This window comes from Cebus imitator, unplaced genomic scaffold, assembly GCF_001604975.1.
Source record: "Cebus imitator isolate Cc_AM_T3 unplaced genomic scaffold, Cebus_imitator-1.0 Scaffold15, whole genome shotgun sequence".
In the NCBI taxonomy this organism is placed as follows: Eukaryota; Metazoa; Chordata; class Mammalia; order Primates; family Cebidae; genus Cebus; species Cebus imitator.
This window is the reverse complement of record NW_016107330.1, coordinates 10,156,934-10,177,004: the sequence shown is the minus strand read 5'-3', so window position 1 is coordinate 10,177,004 and position 20,071 is coordinate 10,156,934. Positions and strand designations below refer to the sequence as shown.

The following is a 20,071-nucleotide window of genomic DNA, read 5'->3' as shown; positions in this document are numbered from 1 at the left end:
AAAAAAAAAAACAGGCAAAAGACTTGAATAGGCATTTCTCCAAAGATATACAGATGGCCAAAAAGCACATGAAAAGATGTTCAATGTCATTAGCTATTAAGAAAATGCAATTCAAAACTTTAAGATACTAACTAGGATGACCATTTAAGAAAAAAAAAAACAAGTGTTGGAGAGGATGAAGAGAAGGCAGAGCCTTCATATATTACTGGTGGTAAGTAAGAGTGCGGCTGCTGTGGAGAAGTTTCGCAGTTCCCCCAAAAGTTAAATTTAGATTTCTCATACAACCCACGAATTCCACTCTGAGGTATATCCAAAAAGACTGAAAATAGGTTATTTGTACAAATACTGTACACAAAGACTCACAGCAGCACCATTCTCAATAGCCAAAAGGTGGGAACAACCTAAACACCCATTAACAGATGAATGAGTGCACAAAAAATCATCTCTCCATACAATGGAATATTATTCAGACATAAAAAACAATGAAGTACTGATACATGCTACACCACCAATGAATCTCAAAAGCATTATACAGAGTGAAAGGAGCCACAGAGAAAAAGTCACATACAATTCCATTTAAATAAAATGTCCAGAATAGGCAAATTCATAGAGCAAAAAAAGGCAGACTGGTGATTGAAAGGGGAGAGGGGAACTGGCAGTGACTGCTTACTGGGTATGGGGTTTTCTTTCTGGGGTGATGAAAATATTTTGGGACTGTTCAGAGGAAGTGGTTGTACAACAACCATTGTGGGTGTACTGAGTACCACTCAACTGTATACTTTCAAGTGATTCATTTTATGTTATGTGAATTTTGCCTTAATTTTTTAAAAGAGAGGGAGTTCGGTGGGATACCTAAAGATGCAATTAACATTTTGTTAATTAACAGCTCTCACTGACAAATGATAACCAGCTAGAAAATATAAAAGATCTCTTTACAACAGAAAGAAAAACCACAAAACACCTAAGAATAAACTCAACAAAAAATGGGCAAGATCTATATGAAGAAAATGTTCCTATGGATGACAAAGTCAATTAAACAATAAAAGACTCAACATCAAAAAGATGTCAGCTTTTTCTTACTCTATTAACTTAATGAGATTCCAATTTTTAAAAACTCAATAGGGCCAGGCACAGTGGCTCACATCTGTAACCCCAGCACTTTGGGAGACCAGGGATCACTTGAGGTCAGGAGTTTGAGACCAGCCTGACCAACATGGTGAAACCCCGTCTCTACTAAAAATACAAAAATTAGCCAGGCATGGTGGCCAGTGCCTGTAATCCCAGCTACTTGGGAGGCTGAGGCAGGAGAATCGCTTGAACCCAGGAGGCGGAGGTTGCAGTGAGCTGAGATCGCACCACTGTACTCCAGCGTGGTGACAGAGGAAAACTCTGTCTCAAAAAAAAAAGCTCAGTAGGATTTATTTTGAACTACATATTGATTCTAATATTCATTTAAAAAAAAAAAAAATGGCAAGAACATATGAGGAAACTCTAAAAAAGAAAATTAATTATGAGTGAAAAAATTCCACCAGATTTTAAAATATACTAACTAAAACAATGAGGCATCAACATGTGAACAGGGAGATCAGTGGACCAGAACTGAATGTCTGGGAATAGACCTATATTAGTACACGGGGAAAGAAAAAATGGCATTTTCAATAAGTGGAGAAAAGATGTACAATTAATCAATGGTTTGGGTACAACTAGGTAATCACAAGGGAAATATAAAGTTGGATCCATAGCCTCATACCCCTACATGAATATAAATGAAGCCAAGATGTAATATTTTTTTTTTTTTTTAAGTGAAAGTATGAGCTGGGTACAGTGGCTCACACCTGCAATCTCAACATTTTGGGTGGTCAAGGCAGGAGGGTCACTTGAGTCCACGAGTTCGAGACCAGCCTGGGCAACAAAGCGAGACCCTGTTTCTACAAAAAAATTAAAAATTAGCCAGGCACAATGATAAACAGCTGTGGTCCCAGCTACTCTGGAGGATCCCTTGGGCCTGGGAACTTGAGGCCGCGGTGAAACATGATCATATCACTGCACTCCAGCCCAGGTGACAGAGTGAGATCCAGTCTCAAAAATAAATAAATAATTAAGTGAAACTATGAAAGTAATAGAATAAACTATGGGAGAATTCTTTTTAACCTCAGAACGGGAAAGATTTTCCTAGTTATGCCCCAAAATCAAAAGGGCATATAAGAAAATCATAACAAATTTAACCACGTAAAAATCTAAAATTCTTTCACAGCAAAGACCGAAGAAGAAAGAAGAAGACGACAAATGACAGTGCGAAAAACTATCTGCAACTCATATCACAGACAGAGCTTAACTTCCCTAATATATAAACAGCTCCCCCAAGTCATTAAGACAACTTAATAGGGAAGAAAATGAATACCGTTTACAAAAAAGAAAATAGAAATACGCCTTAAACACAGGACAAGATGCATAAATAAGAAAAATGCAAATTAAAACTAGGTAAGGTAAACAATTTTTGCCCTAACAATGAAAAGGATTCAAAAATTTGGTAACACTATGTTGTCGAAGGGACAGGAAAAGAGCCACATGCTCCAAGTGGGAGTTCAAACTGGTGAAATCTTGTTAGAAAGTAATTTGACAATACCTATCAACATCCTCTGATGAGGCAGGGACCTTCTAGAACATGTCCTGCAGACACGTGTGTGGAATGAACATTACTTGTAATAGCAAAGGGTTAGAAGTCATCCAAAAGTCCATCAGTAAGTGACTGGTCAAAAATATTACAATGCATCTACAGAACAGAACTCTACGTAGCCTTTAAAAAGGATATAGGAAGTTTCTTATGTACTACCATGAATTAAATCCCAAGACATGTTAAACTTAAAAAGCACAGTGCAGGATGTACGTGTGGGATGTGTAGTATGTGTAGGATGCTACAACTAGTGGTGGGGGAGTGTAAAATGGCAAAAGTGGAACACGTGCACATACACGTATACTTGCTTGGTATGGGAACTACGGGAGATTTTATGATATACTGTTATCACTAACTGCATCCAGGGAGAACAGTGTGCCTGAAAGACAAGGGTAGGAGAGTGACTTTCACAATACATCCCATTATGTATTTTGAATTCTAATCCATGGACAGATAGGACCTATTCAAGAATTAAAATTGCCCAGCACCGTGGCTCCCAACATGCTGGGAGGCCAAGGCCGGAGGATCACTTGAGCCAGGAGTTGGAGGGCTGCCTGGGCAACACAGTGAAATCTCACCCCTCAAAAAAATAAGAAAATTAACCAAGCATGGTGGCACACACCTGTAGTCCTAGCTACTCAGGAGGCTGAGGTGGGAGAATCGCTTGAGCCCAGGAAGACGAGGTTGCTATGAGACATGATGGTGCCACTGCACTCCAGCCTGGGCAACAGAGCGAGACCTTATCTCAAAAAATAAATAAAATTGCTTAAAAAACAATGGCTGTGGATACTGTGTAAAAACATGAGAAAAGATTTATGTGATAATGTTGATTTTTAAAAACAGGAAACAAACCTACATAAATACAATGTCAACCATGTTTTAATGGATTAAATAACTGAAAGGAAATCTACCAAAACAGTAACAAAATTTACATTCCATTAGCTGAGTTGACTTTGTGTGCTTTTTATTTTCTTCTTTACCTTTATTATATTTTTTAGATTTCAGATAAGAAGCATGGATCAAGGCACGTGTGGTGGCTCACGCCTGTAATCCCAGCACTTTGAGAGGCCGAGGCGGGCAGATCACCTGAGGTGAGGAGTTAGAGATCAGCCTGACCAACACAGAGAAACCCCGCCTCTACTAAAAATACAAAATTAGCCAGGCATGGTGGCACATGCCTGTGATCCCAGCTACTTGGGAAGCTGAGGCAGGAGAATCGCTTGAACCCAGGAGGCAGAGGTTGCAGTGAGCCCAGATCAAGTCATTGCACTCCAGCCTGGGCAACAAGAGTGAAACTCCGTCTCAAAGAAAAAAAGCATGAGATGCCAGATGTAGGTGATGGGGAGGAAGGCAGCAAATCACACTGCCACGTGTGTACCTATGCAACAAGCTTGCATGTTCTTCACATGTACCCCAAAACCTAAAATGCAATANCCCCAAAACCTAAAATGCAATAAAATAAATGGAAAAAGAAAAAAAAAAGAAAAAAGCATGATTAATCTTAAAACACAAAAAAATTTTAAAATTCTATGTATCTTATACGCACACAATTGTACCTATCAGCTATTAGGGAAAGCTAAAAAACAACAAGTAATTTTATCTGTCACTCTCACCTAAACTAAAAAATAAAAAAAAAATTTTAAATCAGGCCCACAGATTCTTAATGCCAACTTTCCACAAAAACATCACTGGCTCTTAGCTCCAAATAGACAGCTCTTGACCTGCTTCCTGTGGGGCTGAGAATGAGGAAGAAAACCGAGGCCTCACTCACATCCGTCTGGAGATGTGCAGGTGCCTCTGAGTTGTCATTGATCCTCCGAACACTGTCGTAGTGCTCTCCGTACCGATACGCGATGTGTAACTCCCTCACGCTGCTCTTATCTGTACCACGAATCTGTAGACAAAAAAAAGGGGCCATGCCAGTGAGGATCTGAACACTGTCAACTTCTGACAGTAGCCCACCTGGACTACTGAAGAAGCCCAGTCAGCAGTTCTATGCAGAGACGAATTGGGAACATGCCTGGGATATGTCACAAGCAATTTCCAAACTATCTCCTTCCTATGCCTGTAGGCTTCTATGTGCTTATTTAATATGTAATTCTATGGAAATAAATCCATGTAACAAATTCAAAAACCAGGGGCAGACCTGCAATGAAGTTAAATAAGCTTAAGCTTCAGAGGCTTTAGTACCTCTTAGCCCCTCTAACGCACAAGCCCCTTCCAAGGCAGAAGGCCCAGGGGCAGATCCAGATTTGTTGAGTTTGAAGCCCTATGTGAAGGCTCTCTGAAGAAAAAAATGCAAAATTACAAATAAAAAATTGGTGGAACCTCTCCCAAGACCTAGAAAGGGAGTCATACAAATGAGTGGCCTGACACTTCATTAGCTTCAAGGTAAATCCACCCCTTTCATTAAAATGAAAACAGCATTTTCTGTTAACCAAGTACGTGAGAAACATTATCAACAACAAACCCAAATCTCCCACCTACATCAACTTCAAAACAAAACTATATACAGTAAAGTGGTACTGCTGCACTGCTCAACCCTGGAGGCACCACTCACAAGATATTCTATGTGAACTACACCCCTGATGCACCCAAGAATGGGGCTCCCTAGTGTCGTGCAGTACAGAAGCCTTAAGGTCTGGGCATACCCCAAATAAAACCGCCAGCTCCACAGAAACTCTCATTCTGACTTTGTCCCTTAGAAAGCCCAGTAACTTTGTTTAAACTCCAAAACATCAGCACATTCTTTTTTCTGAAAGTCACAGGTAGTAAGATACTACCCTTAATTTAAACAGTATCCGTGGTCTAAAAACACACCAAAAACCATGGAACAGGAACTACACAAGGCTAGATGTCAGTAGTATGGAAGGTTTTTCCAGTAAAGTATGCAGACCTCAAGTGCAGAGGGTCTGGTTTAGACACATACAAAATATAGAGAGCACCATTTGTCTCCCAGAAGAGCAATGGGAAAGGAAACAGTTTATTAGAATCTTTGAATGACATCATCTCTAAAGCACTTACATACTTAATAATATACAGGCATTATGAATAGAAAAAATAACTGGAGGAATATTCACCAAACTGTTAACTGTGACTTTCATGGGCAGATTACAGAGGACTTGCATGTTCTATGTTACACACATCTAGATTGTTCACAGGAGCACATATTCCAATTATAACCAGAAAAAAAATGTAGGTTTCTATATCTCCACTGTGTGGGTATAAGTCTACTCTTTATTAATGCAAGAGCTCACAGCCATGACAGTAGCAACCAATGGAGTTTCGGTTCTTAAATTTTATGAGATGTTTCACTGGGGTAGGAAGACACAGGAGGTACCAATGGAAACATTAATAAATTTATTTTAAATATATATACTTTCAATGTTCAGGAATTTATGAAAGAGAACACTACAGAAATAAATTTGAAAAAAAATTACCTATGCAGAATTGTCTTCCACAACTACCTAGGTAACTAAGAAACTTTGGGAAAAAAATCACCAATGGAGGAAAAGGCGAGCTGATTACTGAGTTGGTGCTGTTTTCCTTCAAAATGAGGATCACTATGCTGTGTATTCAAATGATTTTGGTAACTTCTGCCAAAGAGTGTAAGTTTAATGACAAAAAATTAGAACAAAGGGGTAATCAGTATTCTTGCTCAAACATCACCCTTAGAAAAGAGAGCCCCATGGAAAATATGATAGCTCTATCTGGTGTGGTGTCAGGACATCCGCAACACTGCCCCAAAGAACACACACAGATACTGTTTCACTCCTGCTCATTCTATCCCCACAAGGTAAAACTTCTCACCATCCCTGGAGTATCTTATTTTGTTGTGGCATAATTTTGTTAAAAGGACACTGTGCCAGGGACAAAAGGCTAGTTTAATATGACATTCTGGAAAGGCAAAACTGTGAGGACGAATCAGAGAACAGCTACAAGAGGCTGGGTACTGGGGGAAGGGGCCCATGACCACAAAGAGCCTGGAAGTGACTTTTTGGAGAGTAGACTGGTCTATGTGTTGATAGTGGTGGTGGTTACATGACTGCGTTTGTCAAAACACAAACACTCGGGAAAGGATGAAGTTTGCTACATGTAAATTTTATCCTTATAAACCTATTTTTAATCAGCAAACGCTGTGACGGAGCAATTTGCAAAGGAATATATGCAGGTGCCATATTAAAAAAAAAGGCACTGTTACCTTTATGCTAATAATAATATATAAGGACAAAGAAGTGTGTGTATATATGTGAATATGGATACATGTGTGTATGTGTTTTAAATGTGTATAAAAACATTGTGGTATGTTCCTTTCTAGTTATGTATCAATGTTTTTATAGCCAAGTGTGTGTGAAAGACAGGAATACTCACTAAAACATTAACAGCAATAATCTCCCTCTGGGTGATTTAGTAAAATTTTAAATATAATTTTTAATAAAATATTTTTCTTGCCTTTATGAGCTTTTTCAATTTTCTAACTTTTCTACAATTATTGTATTTTAACCTTTTTAATTAGAAAAAGTGATAAATGGGGGAGTGGTGGAGCAGGGCTGGGTGGGTGGGAGATGAACTGAAATCACATGCCCAGTCTTTAGGAGCTGAGGTACAAAGCAACAAGCAGCACTCCAACTTTAGGGGGTGGTAGCCCGTGTTTCCACATTAGGTTCTCTGCCCTCAACTTGCCCAATTAGCTGCCTGTCGAATAATATTTAGAGCATCTATAAAGATTTCTAAATTATACTCCAGACTCCATTTGTACAAAGCACAGGGATTACTTCGGAGCCACCACAAGATTCCTGTCTTTGGTTACTCTGCATAATTCAATGTCACAGGTCAAGCCCCATCATCTTTGGATATTCCAAAGATGATCTGTAAATACGAGCTTAAGATAAATGTTTAAATAGGTGACCTACCTGCCACAAAGGGGCATTAAGTTGATGAATCACTACATTCAACTGATGATTTCTTGCAAAGGCTACAATTGCATCATTGCCAGCAAAAGTACCAGGCTTTGCCAAACTGGCCACTGCATGGAAATAGAAAAGAAAAATGAAGGCTTTATAGCAGAAAAATCCAAATGCAAACATGCTTTGGTATTTACTTATGTTCCAAATAATGAGAGACAAGGATATATATCTGAAAAGTCCATTAATTTTGTCAGAGTCTAGGAATTTAGCTAGTTGAACAATACAAAGACTGCTACTCAGAAGAACACTAGTCATTCATAAAGCAAGGACCCATTTATTCATTCCTTCAATGTCTACTGATTACTTCCAATACACTGCTAACTCAATAAAAGCCAGTGGAAACCTCACAAACACAATCATCTTAGCAGCTTGCATCAGAGAATGGTTATTATGTGTCAAGCACTGGTCTAATCAAGTCTCATAGACAAGTACTATTATATACATCATTTTATACATGAGGAAACTCAGATGCAGAATAGCTGAAAACTGTGCCAAGGTCACAGAGCTGGTACACAGCGGAAGTGAGGTTTCACTGAGGCAACCTAACGCCAAGGTCCTGGCTCTTGGCCACTCGATCAATTTTCCCTCATGGAGTTTATAACCAGTGAGGGGCAAACAAGATAGGCAATAATGATGCACAAGTGCCTCAGGAAGCGCATGTGTAGTAAGAATCTGGCCTTGCCCAAAGAGAAGTCTGGCCTTTATCCTGGGCTCCTGGGAAGTCACTTCTAACCCTCCAGAATTCCCAAAGGTGATGGGAGTGTCTGCTATTCATGATGGGCCCCTCCACCACACCTGGAATCAGCCCTTTGTGGTGGTGATGGGGTGAGAGGGGAGACTGAGTTCAACCATTCAGACAAGCAATAAATCAATAAGCAAAACAAAACAAAAACCTCTGGACACCAAAGTTGGGGTGAGCTTCCCCAGGTGACAATATTCTGTGTGTACCGTCACACACAGATGCCAGGAGGAGAATATGCCCTAAAGACAACAGAAGCTTCTAGTTTGGAGCCTTTCCAGACTGCCCTATGCATCTCTTTCTTTGGCTAGTATTGATCTGTACCCTTTCCCTGTAACAAACCACAACAGCTTTCAGTGAGTTCTGTGAGTCCTATTACCGTATTATGGAACCTAAGGGTGGTTCTGAGACAGTCCCAACTTGTAGATGGTATCAAAAGTTGAGGGAAGTCTTGCAAGGACTGTGCTCTCAAAACCCTGCAGTTTGGCTAATTCCAGGTGGTGAACATAAGCCAAAGTGGAAGTGAGGAGGGGGAGGTAAGGTGTAGCAGATGAGCTTCTCGGCTGAGACAAATAAGCTAATAAGCTAATACTCAAAGGACAAGGAGGAGTTAAGACAGGAGAAATGGATGATGTTCCAAGAAGGGGCAAGATAGGCAGGAAAGGGACAGAGAGAGAAACTCTAGTATGGCAGGAACTGGGCAAGCTGAGGTGGAAGGGTGGAGGAAGTGAGAAATGTTGGGGGGAATGGCAAGAGCTGAGGACTGAGAAATAAGAAAATCCCAGGCCATGAAGAACTAAAAAGTCTAGGCTTTATCCTGAGGTCAATGGGGAGCCACCAACAGGTTTCAGACAGAGGAAAAACACATTTAGAGTCCACTCTGGTTGTAATGTAGAAAACAGACTGAGGGAATCAAGAGACAATGATACCAAACAGTACTGAGGAAATCTAAGCAAATGGACACAGAGGTCTGATCTTTCAAGGTAGTAGCAGTGAAAGAAAAACTACTGAGTTAGAGTGATAAGATGTAATGAACGGGTTTGAGGAGGGAGGAAGATGAGCATTAAGAATACTCAGGTTCTGATCTGGATATCTGTACAGTTGGGGGAAAGATGTTGCTGATTCTCCGAAACCACAGTCTACAAAGAAAGAATAATCCTAAAGATACAGCCAGATGCAAGGGCGACCAGGTCCTCACCAGTCTAGTGAACCATTCATTTATTTATTCATTCAACAAATACTTTATGATGCCTATCAGATGCCGGGCACTGCCGCACTGCAAAACAAAGACATGGTACCTGCCCTCAAGAATCTCACAGTACAAGGTAGGCAGACTGACATTAAAAACAGGTAATTATGACTCAAGACTGATAAATGTAACAAGCCAAGCCTTCAACTGACACACAAAGAGAATGTGCAGACTTCCAGGTTTCTTTTCATTTCTGCTCTGGCCGTCAAAGCCACTTTTCACTTCTGTGATGCTAAAACTCTTATGCAACTCCAAGCAACAGGCATGCGTAGAGACATTTCAAGAAAACACCTTTCATTGTTCATCTAAAGCAACTATCACCTTGGCAACTGAAAATTTAAGTTCCCTATCCTGTAACACCCCCATATCCACCATGTCATCTTCACTGACAGTGTTCAAAGTGGAGTTTCACATCACAAACTAAAACCCTGTTTCATCCAAAATGATGTTTTAATTGAATTAATGACACAATTCATTTCATACAGCACTAAACTACAAAATTTGTCCCATATATATACATTTAATTTTTAAACTGCTGACCATCAGGTAAACTATGTCTATCTGCCAGCCAAAAAGTAATCCCAGGAAGAGGGACCACCTGAACTCAGTGACTGGTACAAACTGCCCACTGGAAGTTTTGCTGCTCTGTGTCTGGTGCCTAATGAGTAAGTTATTTCCTAGTGAGGAATGGGAAAGGCTTTGTGATCACTGATAGCTTTCCTCCCAAATGTTTCCCACCTGCTGGCCTCCCTCTTGCTTACAGCCACCTACCCATTCCATAAGAAGCAACTTCAGAAGGACTCTTGTCTCCTTCCTCTACCCTCCTCACCTCCAATGCGTCCTGTCAATTACACTGCCACAGTGTGCCTTGGTTTGGGCCTTACTCATTATCCTGACTTGACGGAGACTTCCTCTACTCTCATCTGGCCAATGTGGAGAGCCTTCTAACTAGTCTCCCTTCTCAGTCTCTCCCCATCCATTCTTGACATGGCCTCCAGAGTTAGCTCTCTAAAACACAGGATCAATTCTCTTTCCTGATAACAGACAGAAAAGTCTATAAGCCCTGTGATGAAAATGCCATTTGTAAAACATATCAGCAGCGAGCATAGTAGATCCTCAGTAAACATTTGTTGAAATTAAACTTTACAAGTTCATATGCATTTTCTATAAAATCTGTGCCTATTAAATAGGAACCAATTAAAATCACTGACTGACTTGCCTCAAAGAAAACAGATTGTGTTTGGGATTTTGGTGAGAAATTAACATGACTTTATTGGTTTTTCTAATTTTAAAAGTAATACATGATCATCTAAAAGTCAGAAAAAGTCTACAGAAGATAATTTAAAATACCATAGTTCTACCATCCCCAGATGGCTAACGCTTACTAAGAGCTTATTTTAATTTTGTTATCTAATTTAATCTTCACCAAAAAACCCTATAAGATAGATGCTATTATTATCTCCCTTCTATAGAAATTTAAAGAGAATGAGTAATTTCTGAAAAATAAGTGAAGCTAAGAACTAACAAACAAGTTAGTATCTTCCAGACTTTTTCTACTGTGCATGTATGTGTATACCTTTTAAAAATAGGATCAATCTGTACACACTATTTTATAGCCTGCTCTTCCCACCCCACTAAGAAGTCATCAAAAGCTTTTCAGATCAATTAACATCACCATGTTTATTAAGGGCAAACACAGTAATAACTACTGATCCCCAACTACCTAGCATGCCGCCAATGATCGAGTAGGCAAATAAATATTTGTTGAATAAATGAATGTCACGATTTATATAACCAAACACACTTGGCTGGGAGTGTGGAGGATGCTAGGGGACTTAATTCCCCAATGCGGGACTCCTGAAGGATCCAATATCCCACAGTGAACCTACCATGCTTCTCAAAAGGAACGTCATCTTCTACAAAGGGTTCAAAATCTTCCCGCTGCTTTATCATGTAGTCCACCGTCTCCTGCCTGTGCTTGAGATGATTTCGTGAGTGTCCCTCCAATTGATCACCAAGAGCTCTGAACAAGCAATTGCTGTCAAAACAACAACATGGGTCAAGACCTTTCAAAAATGAACTTAGTTCATCTAAAATATGCTTCATGCCAATTATCCATAGAAATATTTTGTGCCCACAGATATAAAGCCTCAACTCTAATAGTCCAGAATTCTTCCAAGACCCAGGGGGACAGCACAAGGGCATATTCAACCATATTACCTCCTTGAGAGTCAGCAAACAAGGATTTAATTCCCCATGTACCAGCTGGCTGACTCAGGAGAGTCATTAAACTTCCCCGGGCCTCAGCTGCTTCAACAAGTGGAGCCGATGATATACTAACCACCTGACTATAAGGTCCAGACCTTATAGGCCAGTCCATGTCTAAGGGCTATGATTCACAGATCCTCTTCCAAAATGATGTCTTAATACTGCCTCTTTTCTAAACCAAGTTCTACTACAGCTGCCCAGCTAAGTAATCATTCATTTAACAAAGAGTACCCAAAAAACAACAATTTGTCAAGCTCCCAATACAAACAACTGAACTCAACACTCTGGGTCCTGAGAACATAGTGGAGAAAGCTAGGAGAAGGAAAGCACTTGGACAACAGTTGCACGGTGGAAAGACACTTCCTCCTTGCCTCCTCACCTGTCACCCAGAGAGCAACAACGCCATTGTTATTCCTGCCAAATGAAAACTTTAAACACCATATTTTGTTTCTCTAAAATTAAAATAGTGGTAATAAACAGTAAGAGTTATCTTTACTTTCAAACCCCTCAAAGGCTTCTGAATTCCAAACTATATCACACAGAGGCTCAGATAGAGACTGAAACAAGACAAATACAATCTGGTATCCTTAAAACTATGGAAATAAACAATTCTGAAGCCAAACAGTTGCCTAGTTTTACACCAAACTGTTTATTCTTCCAAATGAAAAAGTACGATACTCTAATTCCAAAATATAAACTCATCACTTTCAGAAAGACTTCATGTCTAAATGTGTAGGAGAAAAGGAGGTTTTGTTTTTCAACTCAGAAAAGTGAAATTTCAACAGAAAGCTATAGAAAGGCAGGAATCTCTTCTAATGTATAAGAATATATACTCTTTTTTTTTTTTTTTTTTTGGCAGGGGAAGGGAGAATTAAGACAGATTCTATAAATTAAAAAGCAAGAAGCTTTGCAACAATCTAAGATAAGATTCTAGAAGGGACTGGAATATAGAGTTCTACAGGCTAGACAGAGGTGTCCTGCTAAAATCTGATAATGGTAGTCTTTTTTTAACCACGGAGAAAAGTAAGCTAATGGATAAAACAATTTCAATATTAAGCTTTTCTCTGAAACTTTTCTTAAACCTTTAGCATCTGTCACCACTAGTCTCTTCTCGAATCTAGTTTAAGAGATGTGATTTATCACAAATTTATGTATTTAGTTATTTTACATTTAATGTACCAAAATTCATGGTATTCTACAGTTACACATTTGCTAAGAACTTTTAACAACATGAGCAAATGTTCTCCAGAAAAGCCAAAAAAGTAGGTGTAAAACTGTAATATGCCACATGAGCTCAACCATGTTCATCTACACGCTATATACAAACAGGCATAGAAACACACACAAATCTATGCCAAGAAAATACACAGGAACAACCACTTAAATTGTTCTTACAATGTGCCAGGGACTGTTCTAAACACATTATATGCATTAAACACGTTTAGTCCTCACAACTCTGAGACAGGTCCTATTACCAGCTCCCAAGGGAAACCTGCCCAAGGTCCCAAAACTGGTGAGTGGTAGGCCCACGATCCAAGTCCAAACAACCTGGCTCTCACTCAAATGTCAACCCCAAAATGATAGCCATAGTTGTCCCTGGGTAGTAGAATGAAGAGTAACGTTTAAGAGTAATTGTTACATTTTTTAATATGCTTTTCTATACTTCCCAAACCTTGAGATCACTAAAAGCAAGTCAAAATAGACAAATTACTTCCTTTTCTGACAGGATTACAAGGTAATGAACAAATGCTACAGTGACCTGGGTTTCCTTAGGGGAGCCCAACAAGAGCACTCAAGAAACTCATGAGATCAAAGCACCACTGCCTGGGCCACTTCCTGAGTTCACGATCTCACCCACAACCTACAGCAGGGCTCCTCACTCTCCACGCTACCGACGTTCCAGGTTCATTTTTTGTCATGGGAGGCCATCCTATGCACTGTACGAAGTTTAAGAGACTACTTGGCCTCTGCCATTAGCTGTCAGTAGCACATCACTACCTTCCTCCCCAACAGCTGTGACAACCAAAAATGTCTCCAGACATTACCAAATGTCCCCTGGAGGGCAAAATCACCCCTGCTTGAGAAGCACTGTGCTATAGGGATATATGTCAGGTCTTGCATTTCAGTTCACAAAAACAACCAATTACCTGTACATAAAGAGCATGCAAATGTTTTGAGTGCACAATAATTTAGTATAAGACAATCTTGCAACACAGGCACCAAAAAACCTAACGTGCTCTCTAGGCTGCAGTAATAATAGTAAATGTGCAGAAAAAGGAGAAGGTATTGTTCTATTCTTTGAGGTCATACCACAGTTAGGGTACTGGGTACCATTCCAGGTACTGTATTTTACAAGCGGTATGTTCAGATAAGATGAAGTGGCTTTAAATACAATATGAAGAACTATTAGTGATGTTTAGCCTAAAGAAGGCCCAGGGGGACACGATCAATACCTCCAACAGTAAGGTGAAATTAAAATTATACTTGTATAATAAAACGAAAACCTGGAAGCCATAGAGACAAAGACTTTGGCAAATAAAAGGTAATTTTACCTTAGCTCTATAGAGGTTGACTATATAGACTCATGATTTTGCAAATTTCTATAACTAGCAATTCACAGCAATTGTCTAGATATGTGTTAATTGTGACTGCTAACCGCATGTAACTACTGAGCACCTGACGTGGCTATTCCACAATGAGACATGCTATCAGTGTAAAATACTAGATTCTGAAGAGGTCATATAAGCAAATATGAAATCATTAATCATTTTTATATTGAATCCTATGTCAAAAATAGTAATATTTTAGATATAACAACTTAAATAAAATACATTAAAATTAATTTCAACTGTTTCTTTTTAATGTGGCTACGGGAAAAATTTAAATCACAGATGTGGTTCACATTCCATTTCCATTGGACAGCACTGATCTAGATCACTGATTCCCAAAGTGTGTTCCCTGACTAGGAATATCAGTATCCCCTGGGAACTTGTTAGAAATGAAAATTCTGGGGTCCCACACAGGCTTGCTAAATCAGACATTCTCGGGTTGGGGCCCAGCAACCTAGCCCTTCCAGGTGTTTTCCCTAGCACTCCAGGTGGTTATGTTGCATGCTAAAGTTTAAGAAACACTAGTCTAGAATCTAGACTCTAAATCAGTCATTCTCAATTATAGATGCATATAAAAAAAAAAAAAAAAAGTCAATAACTAGGCCCCTACTCTAAGATTCTGATGTAGTTGATCTAGAGGAGAGCACAGGCCCAGAATTTTTTCAAAAGTTCCTCCCCAGATATTCTAGTATGGCACCCAACTGAAAACCACTGATACCACTGCTGTTCAGGTGATACAGGCACTAATTAGACAAGATGACATGTGAATGCCCTTCTACTATTATGACCCTACAATATTAAAAACAAAACTAAAATAAAAAAAGCTACTTGTTAATAATCGAGATAAATAGCTAAAATGAGTGACTCTTCAACATTTTAATTTTAGAACACTGCTAATGAGTAATGTAATTTAGCACTACGTTTAGTGAGACACAATTAGATATAGTTCAGAGGGATAATATCTCCCTGCCTAACAGTTATACATTCTTTTCACACTACAGCCAATCATGTTTTCAAGGACAATGTCAAGGTTAAACTAGTTCTTGTTTTGAAAAATGAATGCAATTTATGTGGGTCTACCTCCAGACAACACACCAAACATGAAGCTGGTCCAGGACGCATTACAAAAGCCTCTAAGTAGCTCCCTAATTAATCTATGCTAAGCTGACTCAACTCACGTAAAGGCTATATTACAAGATACTGGCTAATTCATCCCTAAACTTACTCTCAGGTTCCAGAATGCTACCGGTACCATTGCCAACAATGAAGATGCCTATAGCTAGATACCATACCAGGCTACTGCAGACTGCACAGATCTGAATGACAAGAGGGAATGCTAGAGATGTCAACTATTTTTGAATAGTCTTTAACTTCATTATATTTCACCCTGAGTCCTTAACAAACATTAATAAAAGAATCTGTTGACACCTGCCAACCCACCACATACATAGGAAACACCATCCCCTGCAGTGATAAAGTCTGTCATCACCACATTCGAAAGGACTACAATACTGAAGAGGGCTGAACCACAGTCCATCTAATGGTACACAGGTGGGGCACTTGTGAACAGAGGGTGGTTAGCTTCATGAAGCCCACACAAGAGGAAATATCACTATCATTTTATCTAACATTGTCCAAAGAACAGGGACCTTGGAATAGAGACATAAGCGCTCCAGTCAAACTGGTCTCTGCAGCCTAGCTTCATTGCCCGTTACTTTTACTCTTATGCCCTACACTACTGTCACCCTGAACAACCTGTGGATCTCCCAAAAATAACATGTCCTTGTGCCTCTGTATATACTCCTCCTCAGATGGGAACGTTCTCTTGGTGTACTCCTATTGGTCCTTCAGGACCCAATCAGAGTATGATCCACTTTGAGAGGCATCTAGCAGTGTATTCAATGAATATTTACCAAATGAATGAGGAGGCCTTCCTGACCAATTCATAGAGTGGTAGCCTTTTCCTTCTCAATAATATCACTATAATCAGTCACTGTTCCTAAAAATATATCAAACTATATTTTAATTATTTGTATCATTTGTTCTCAAAGTGTGGCCCAAGGGACTGGAGAGGTGAGAAGGTCTCTGATACTCTTTCAGGGTATCTATGAGTTGAAAACTAAGATGTAATTAATTTACCCTTTTCATTCTCATTCTCTCACAGGTGCACAGTGGAGTTTTCCAGAGGCTACCTGATATATGAAGTTATCACTCTGACAACTAATGGAATGTGTTGTGTCTTCTTGTGTTTTAAAACTTTTACTTTCTAATAACTACTCATAGCTATAACCCATATAAAGAAAAGCTCTTTGGGTTCCTCAGTAATTTTTAAGAATGCAAAGAGACGTTAAGACCAAAAAGGCTGAGACCCATTGTTACAAGTTTCTACCTTAGGCTATAAATGAAGTCCTTAAGTATCCTAGTTATCAACATATTCCCAGCACCCTACTTAAGATGTGCTAAATTAACTTGAGAAGTATGCTCTGTGTGTATGGGGGTGTGGGGGTAGGGAGAAGTAGTACCCCCAAAGTTTCCCATAACCTTATGAAAGCCCCCTCAAGAGTTTACAACTCCCTGTGCTGATTCCTCCCTCTTAAGTAATCACCTGCTGAGCACTTCAGTTTCCTGGGCACCCTGACATTGAGAATACCATACCCAGTATAGCAGACACAAGCAATCCAATCATTAGCAAGGAAAAGCCCCCATGTCCCATGCTAATTTCATTGTATTCAATTGGTATTTTAGCTTATATAGCAGCGTTTTGTGCTTATGCTTAGGCTAGCTGGCCTCCCTCTACTATATAGTGTGTGTGTGTGTGTGTGTGTGTGTATATATATATATATATATATTTTTTTTTTTTTTTAGATGGAGTCTCGCTCTGTCGCCAGGCTGGAGTGCAGTGGCCAACTCACTACAACATCTGCCTCCCAAGTTCAACCGATTCTCCTGCCTCAGCCTCCTGAGTAGCTGGGACTATAAGAGTGCACCACCATGCCCAGCTAATTTTTGTATTTTTAGTAGAGACAGGGTTTCACTATGCTGACCAGGATGGTCTCCATCTCTTGACCTCGTGATCCCCCTGCCTCGGCCTCCCAAAGTGCTGAGATTACAGGCGTGAGCCACTGCGCATGGACTATTTTTATATTTCATTTAGCAAAAATGTACTGACTGCCTTCCATGTACCAAGCGCTATGCCAGGTGATGGCGAATAAATGCAATCAAGCTCCAATTGCATCTTAAGCAAAAACAGCAACGCAGCAGTGTGGTGAATTCTTTGTGAGCAAAAAGAAATCCAATTTGCCTGAAGCAATGAGCATATATAGGAAAGGTGGGGAAGTTACATTAGGGTCAGTTCACAGTCTTAACCAATAAGCTGCAATGTAATGTGAAATTTTTAAGAACACTTTCTTCTGCAGTTAATATCTAAGGCCATTCCTGGCCGGTGGGTGGCAGCTCATGCCTGTAATACCAGCACTTTGGGAGGCCAAGGCAGGAGGATCGCTTGAAGCCAGGAGTTCGAGACCAGCCTAGGCAACGATCCCCGTCTCTATAAAATAATAATAATAATGAACTAAGGCAGTTCCTTACGGTCTTTAATTTCATTTCAGTCTTCCCTCTGCTGGACCTGAGCACTCAGATATGGGGAGGAAAAAAACAAAAGCTAGGTTGTTATTAACACTCTCTTCCAAACTGACACATCTGACAATCAGATCCCCTTTTACCTGCCCCTGCAATGGGGATCCTAACTGTTCTCCCCTCTTTCTGGCCCTTTCCCTTCTTCCGTCCATGTTCCTGGAGCCATATCCCCTTTCTTGAAGCTAATTTTCCTCCTCCCCACCTTCTCCCTCTGCGTTCGCTAAAGAAAGCTGGATCTGGATTCGGTCTAAGTCCCAAGAAAGCCTGGGTAAGCACCTTTGCTTAGAGAGAAACTGAGGCCCATGGAAGCAGGAATTAGAGAAGCTGCCTTCAGCTCAATAAACAACAGGCCCTCACACACCTAATTTCACAAATGTAAATGGAGGCAACACACAACCAATAAGGACTCAAAGGAGTCAGGGCGTTCTACCAGGAGGGGCTTACTTCTCCTTCGAGTGATCTTATCGTCATGATGACTGTTTTTCCAATGCCTGGCTCCATCTCATTCCTTCAGAACTCAGCTTAAATGTCACCTTTCAGAGAGCCCTTCCTGGCCGCAATCCAGTGGCCCCGCTCCGGCATACGTTCTTAGGACCCACTTTCTATTTCGCTCGCGGCGTCTGCCATGATTAGGACCCTCTGGGATCCCAGCGAGTGCCTCGGAGCGAGGGGCTTGTCCGCCTCGCTCGCAGCTGGACGCCCTGGCCTCAGAGCGTGGCTGGCTCGCGGGAGGCGCCCGGGCCGCCCGAATGAATGGATGGATGGACCCGAGCGGGCGACGGTGGCCAAGCCGAGCCCGGCGCGTCCCCCGGCGCCGCCTCCCTAGCTCCCGGCCCGCCTCACCCGTCCCCCGGCACCTCCCGCAGCTTCAGCCCCAGGGCCTGCAGCTGGTTGGCGAAGCTGACGAACTCCTCCTCGCAGCCGCCGCCGCCGCCGGACTCCGGCCGGTTCCGCCGCTCCTTGGCCAGGGCCCGGCGCGTCGCCCGCTCGTCCCGCTTGCGCTCGGCCTCGGCTTTCCGGCTGCCGCTGCCCGGCCGGCTCTTTGCCGCCTGCTTTCGGGACATGGCCAGCAGTCCCCAGCGGCGGAAGGGAAAGCCGCAGGACCCACCGGCGGCCGCCTCAGGTGTCCAGAAGGCAAAACAGTGCGAGCGACAGACCCCGGCGACGACGACGCTGCCTCAGCGCCTGCGCCGGTGCCCGGCACCACGGTCACGTGATAGAATCCCCGCCTCCTTCGCGGGGGCTCGGCGAGCAGATGCCATTGAGAGCTAGAGGGACACCCATCTTGGTTTGTTCTATTTCGCCCTCTAGCGGTGGGCGGTACTCAATGTAAGTGGCAGGAGCGACAGGAGAGGGACTGGAGCGAACAAAGCAAAGAAAAAGTCAAGGAGAGAAATTAAAGATGATAGAAGAGTGGAACACAGAGCAGCGGCAGAAGTTAGGACGGGAGATGAATAAAAACGATTTAAACTCTTGTAGCCTACTACTTGGATAGGCAGTTTCACATGGTTCATTCTTGTTTAATTATCCCCACGTTACAGGAAACTGAATCTGAGAGGTTAATTTCAAGATGACAAAGCTAAGAGGCAGTGCTTTGCCCCGGCTCCAAAGCCCGCACACTTGTTTATTTCATCCTGCCCTTCATGTCTCCGCTTTCCTTCATAACTCAAGGGAGAGGCCGCCCTTCTGTCCAAGAACACTGGAAATCCTGATTCTATCCTAGAGGGACCCACCTGGGGCCTGGACTAAGGGTTTTCTTGGGATGCAGGACTTTACGTTTTAAAACTGAGACAGGCGGGGCGCGGTGGCTCACGCCTGTAATCCCGACACTGTGGGAGGCCGAGGCAGATCACCTGAGGTCAGGAGTTCGAAACCAGCCTGACCAACATGGTGAAACCCCATCTCTACTAAAAATGCAAAAAATTAGCC

General features: G+C 41.3%; 1 protein-coding gene across 2 annotated transcripts in view; it reads right to left on the bottom strand.

The window, feature by feature from the left end:
• Positions 1-19,335, bottom strand: part of OTUD3 (OTU deubiquitinase 3) — a 29,990-nt gene extending 10,655 nt beyond the window's left edge. For both annotated transcript variants that reach the window (XM_017506235.2, XM_017506254.2), the window contains exons 1-4: positions 18,986-19,335; positions 11,519-11,667; positions 7,588-7,700; positions 4,446-4,568 (exon numbers count right to left, since the gene is read on the bottom strand). In XM_017506235.2, coding sequence (XP_017361724.1) covers positions 4,446-4,568; positions 7,588-7,700; positions 11,519-11,667; positions 18,986-19,206 — 606 coding nt within the window. In that variant the 5' untranslated portion in view covers positions 19,207-19,335. The remainder of the gene's footprint in view (positions 1-4,445; positions 4,569-7,587; positions 7,701-11,518; positions 11,668-18,985) is intronic.
• Between the last annotated feature and the right edge of the window lie 736 nt (positions 19,336-20,071).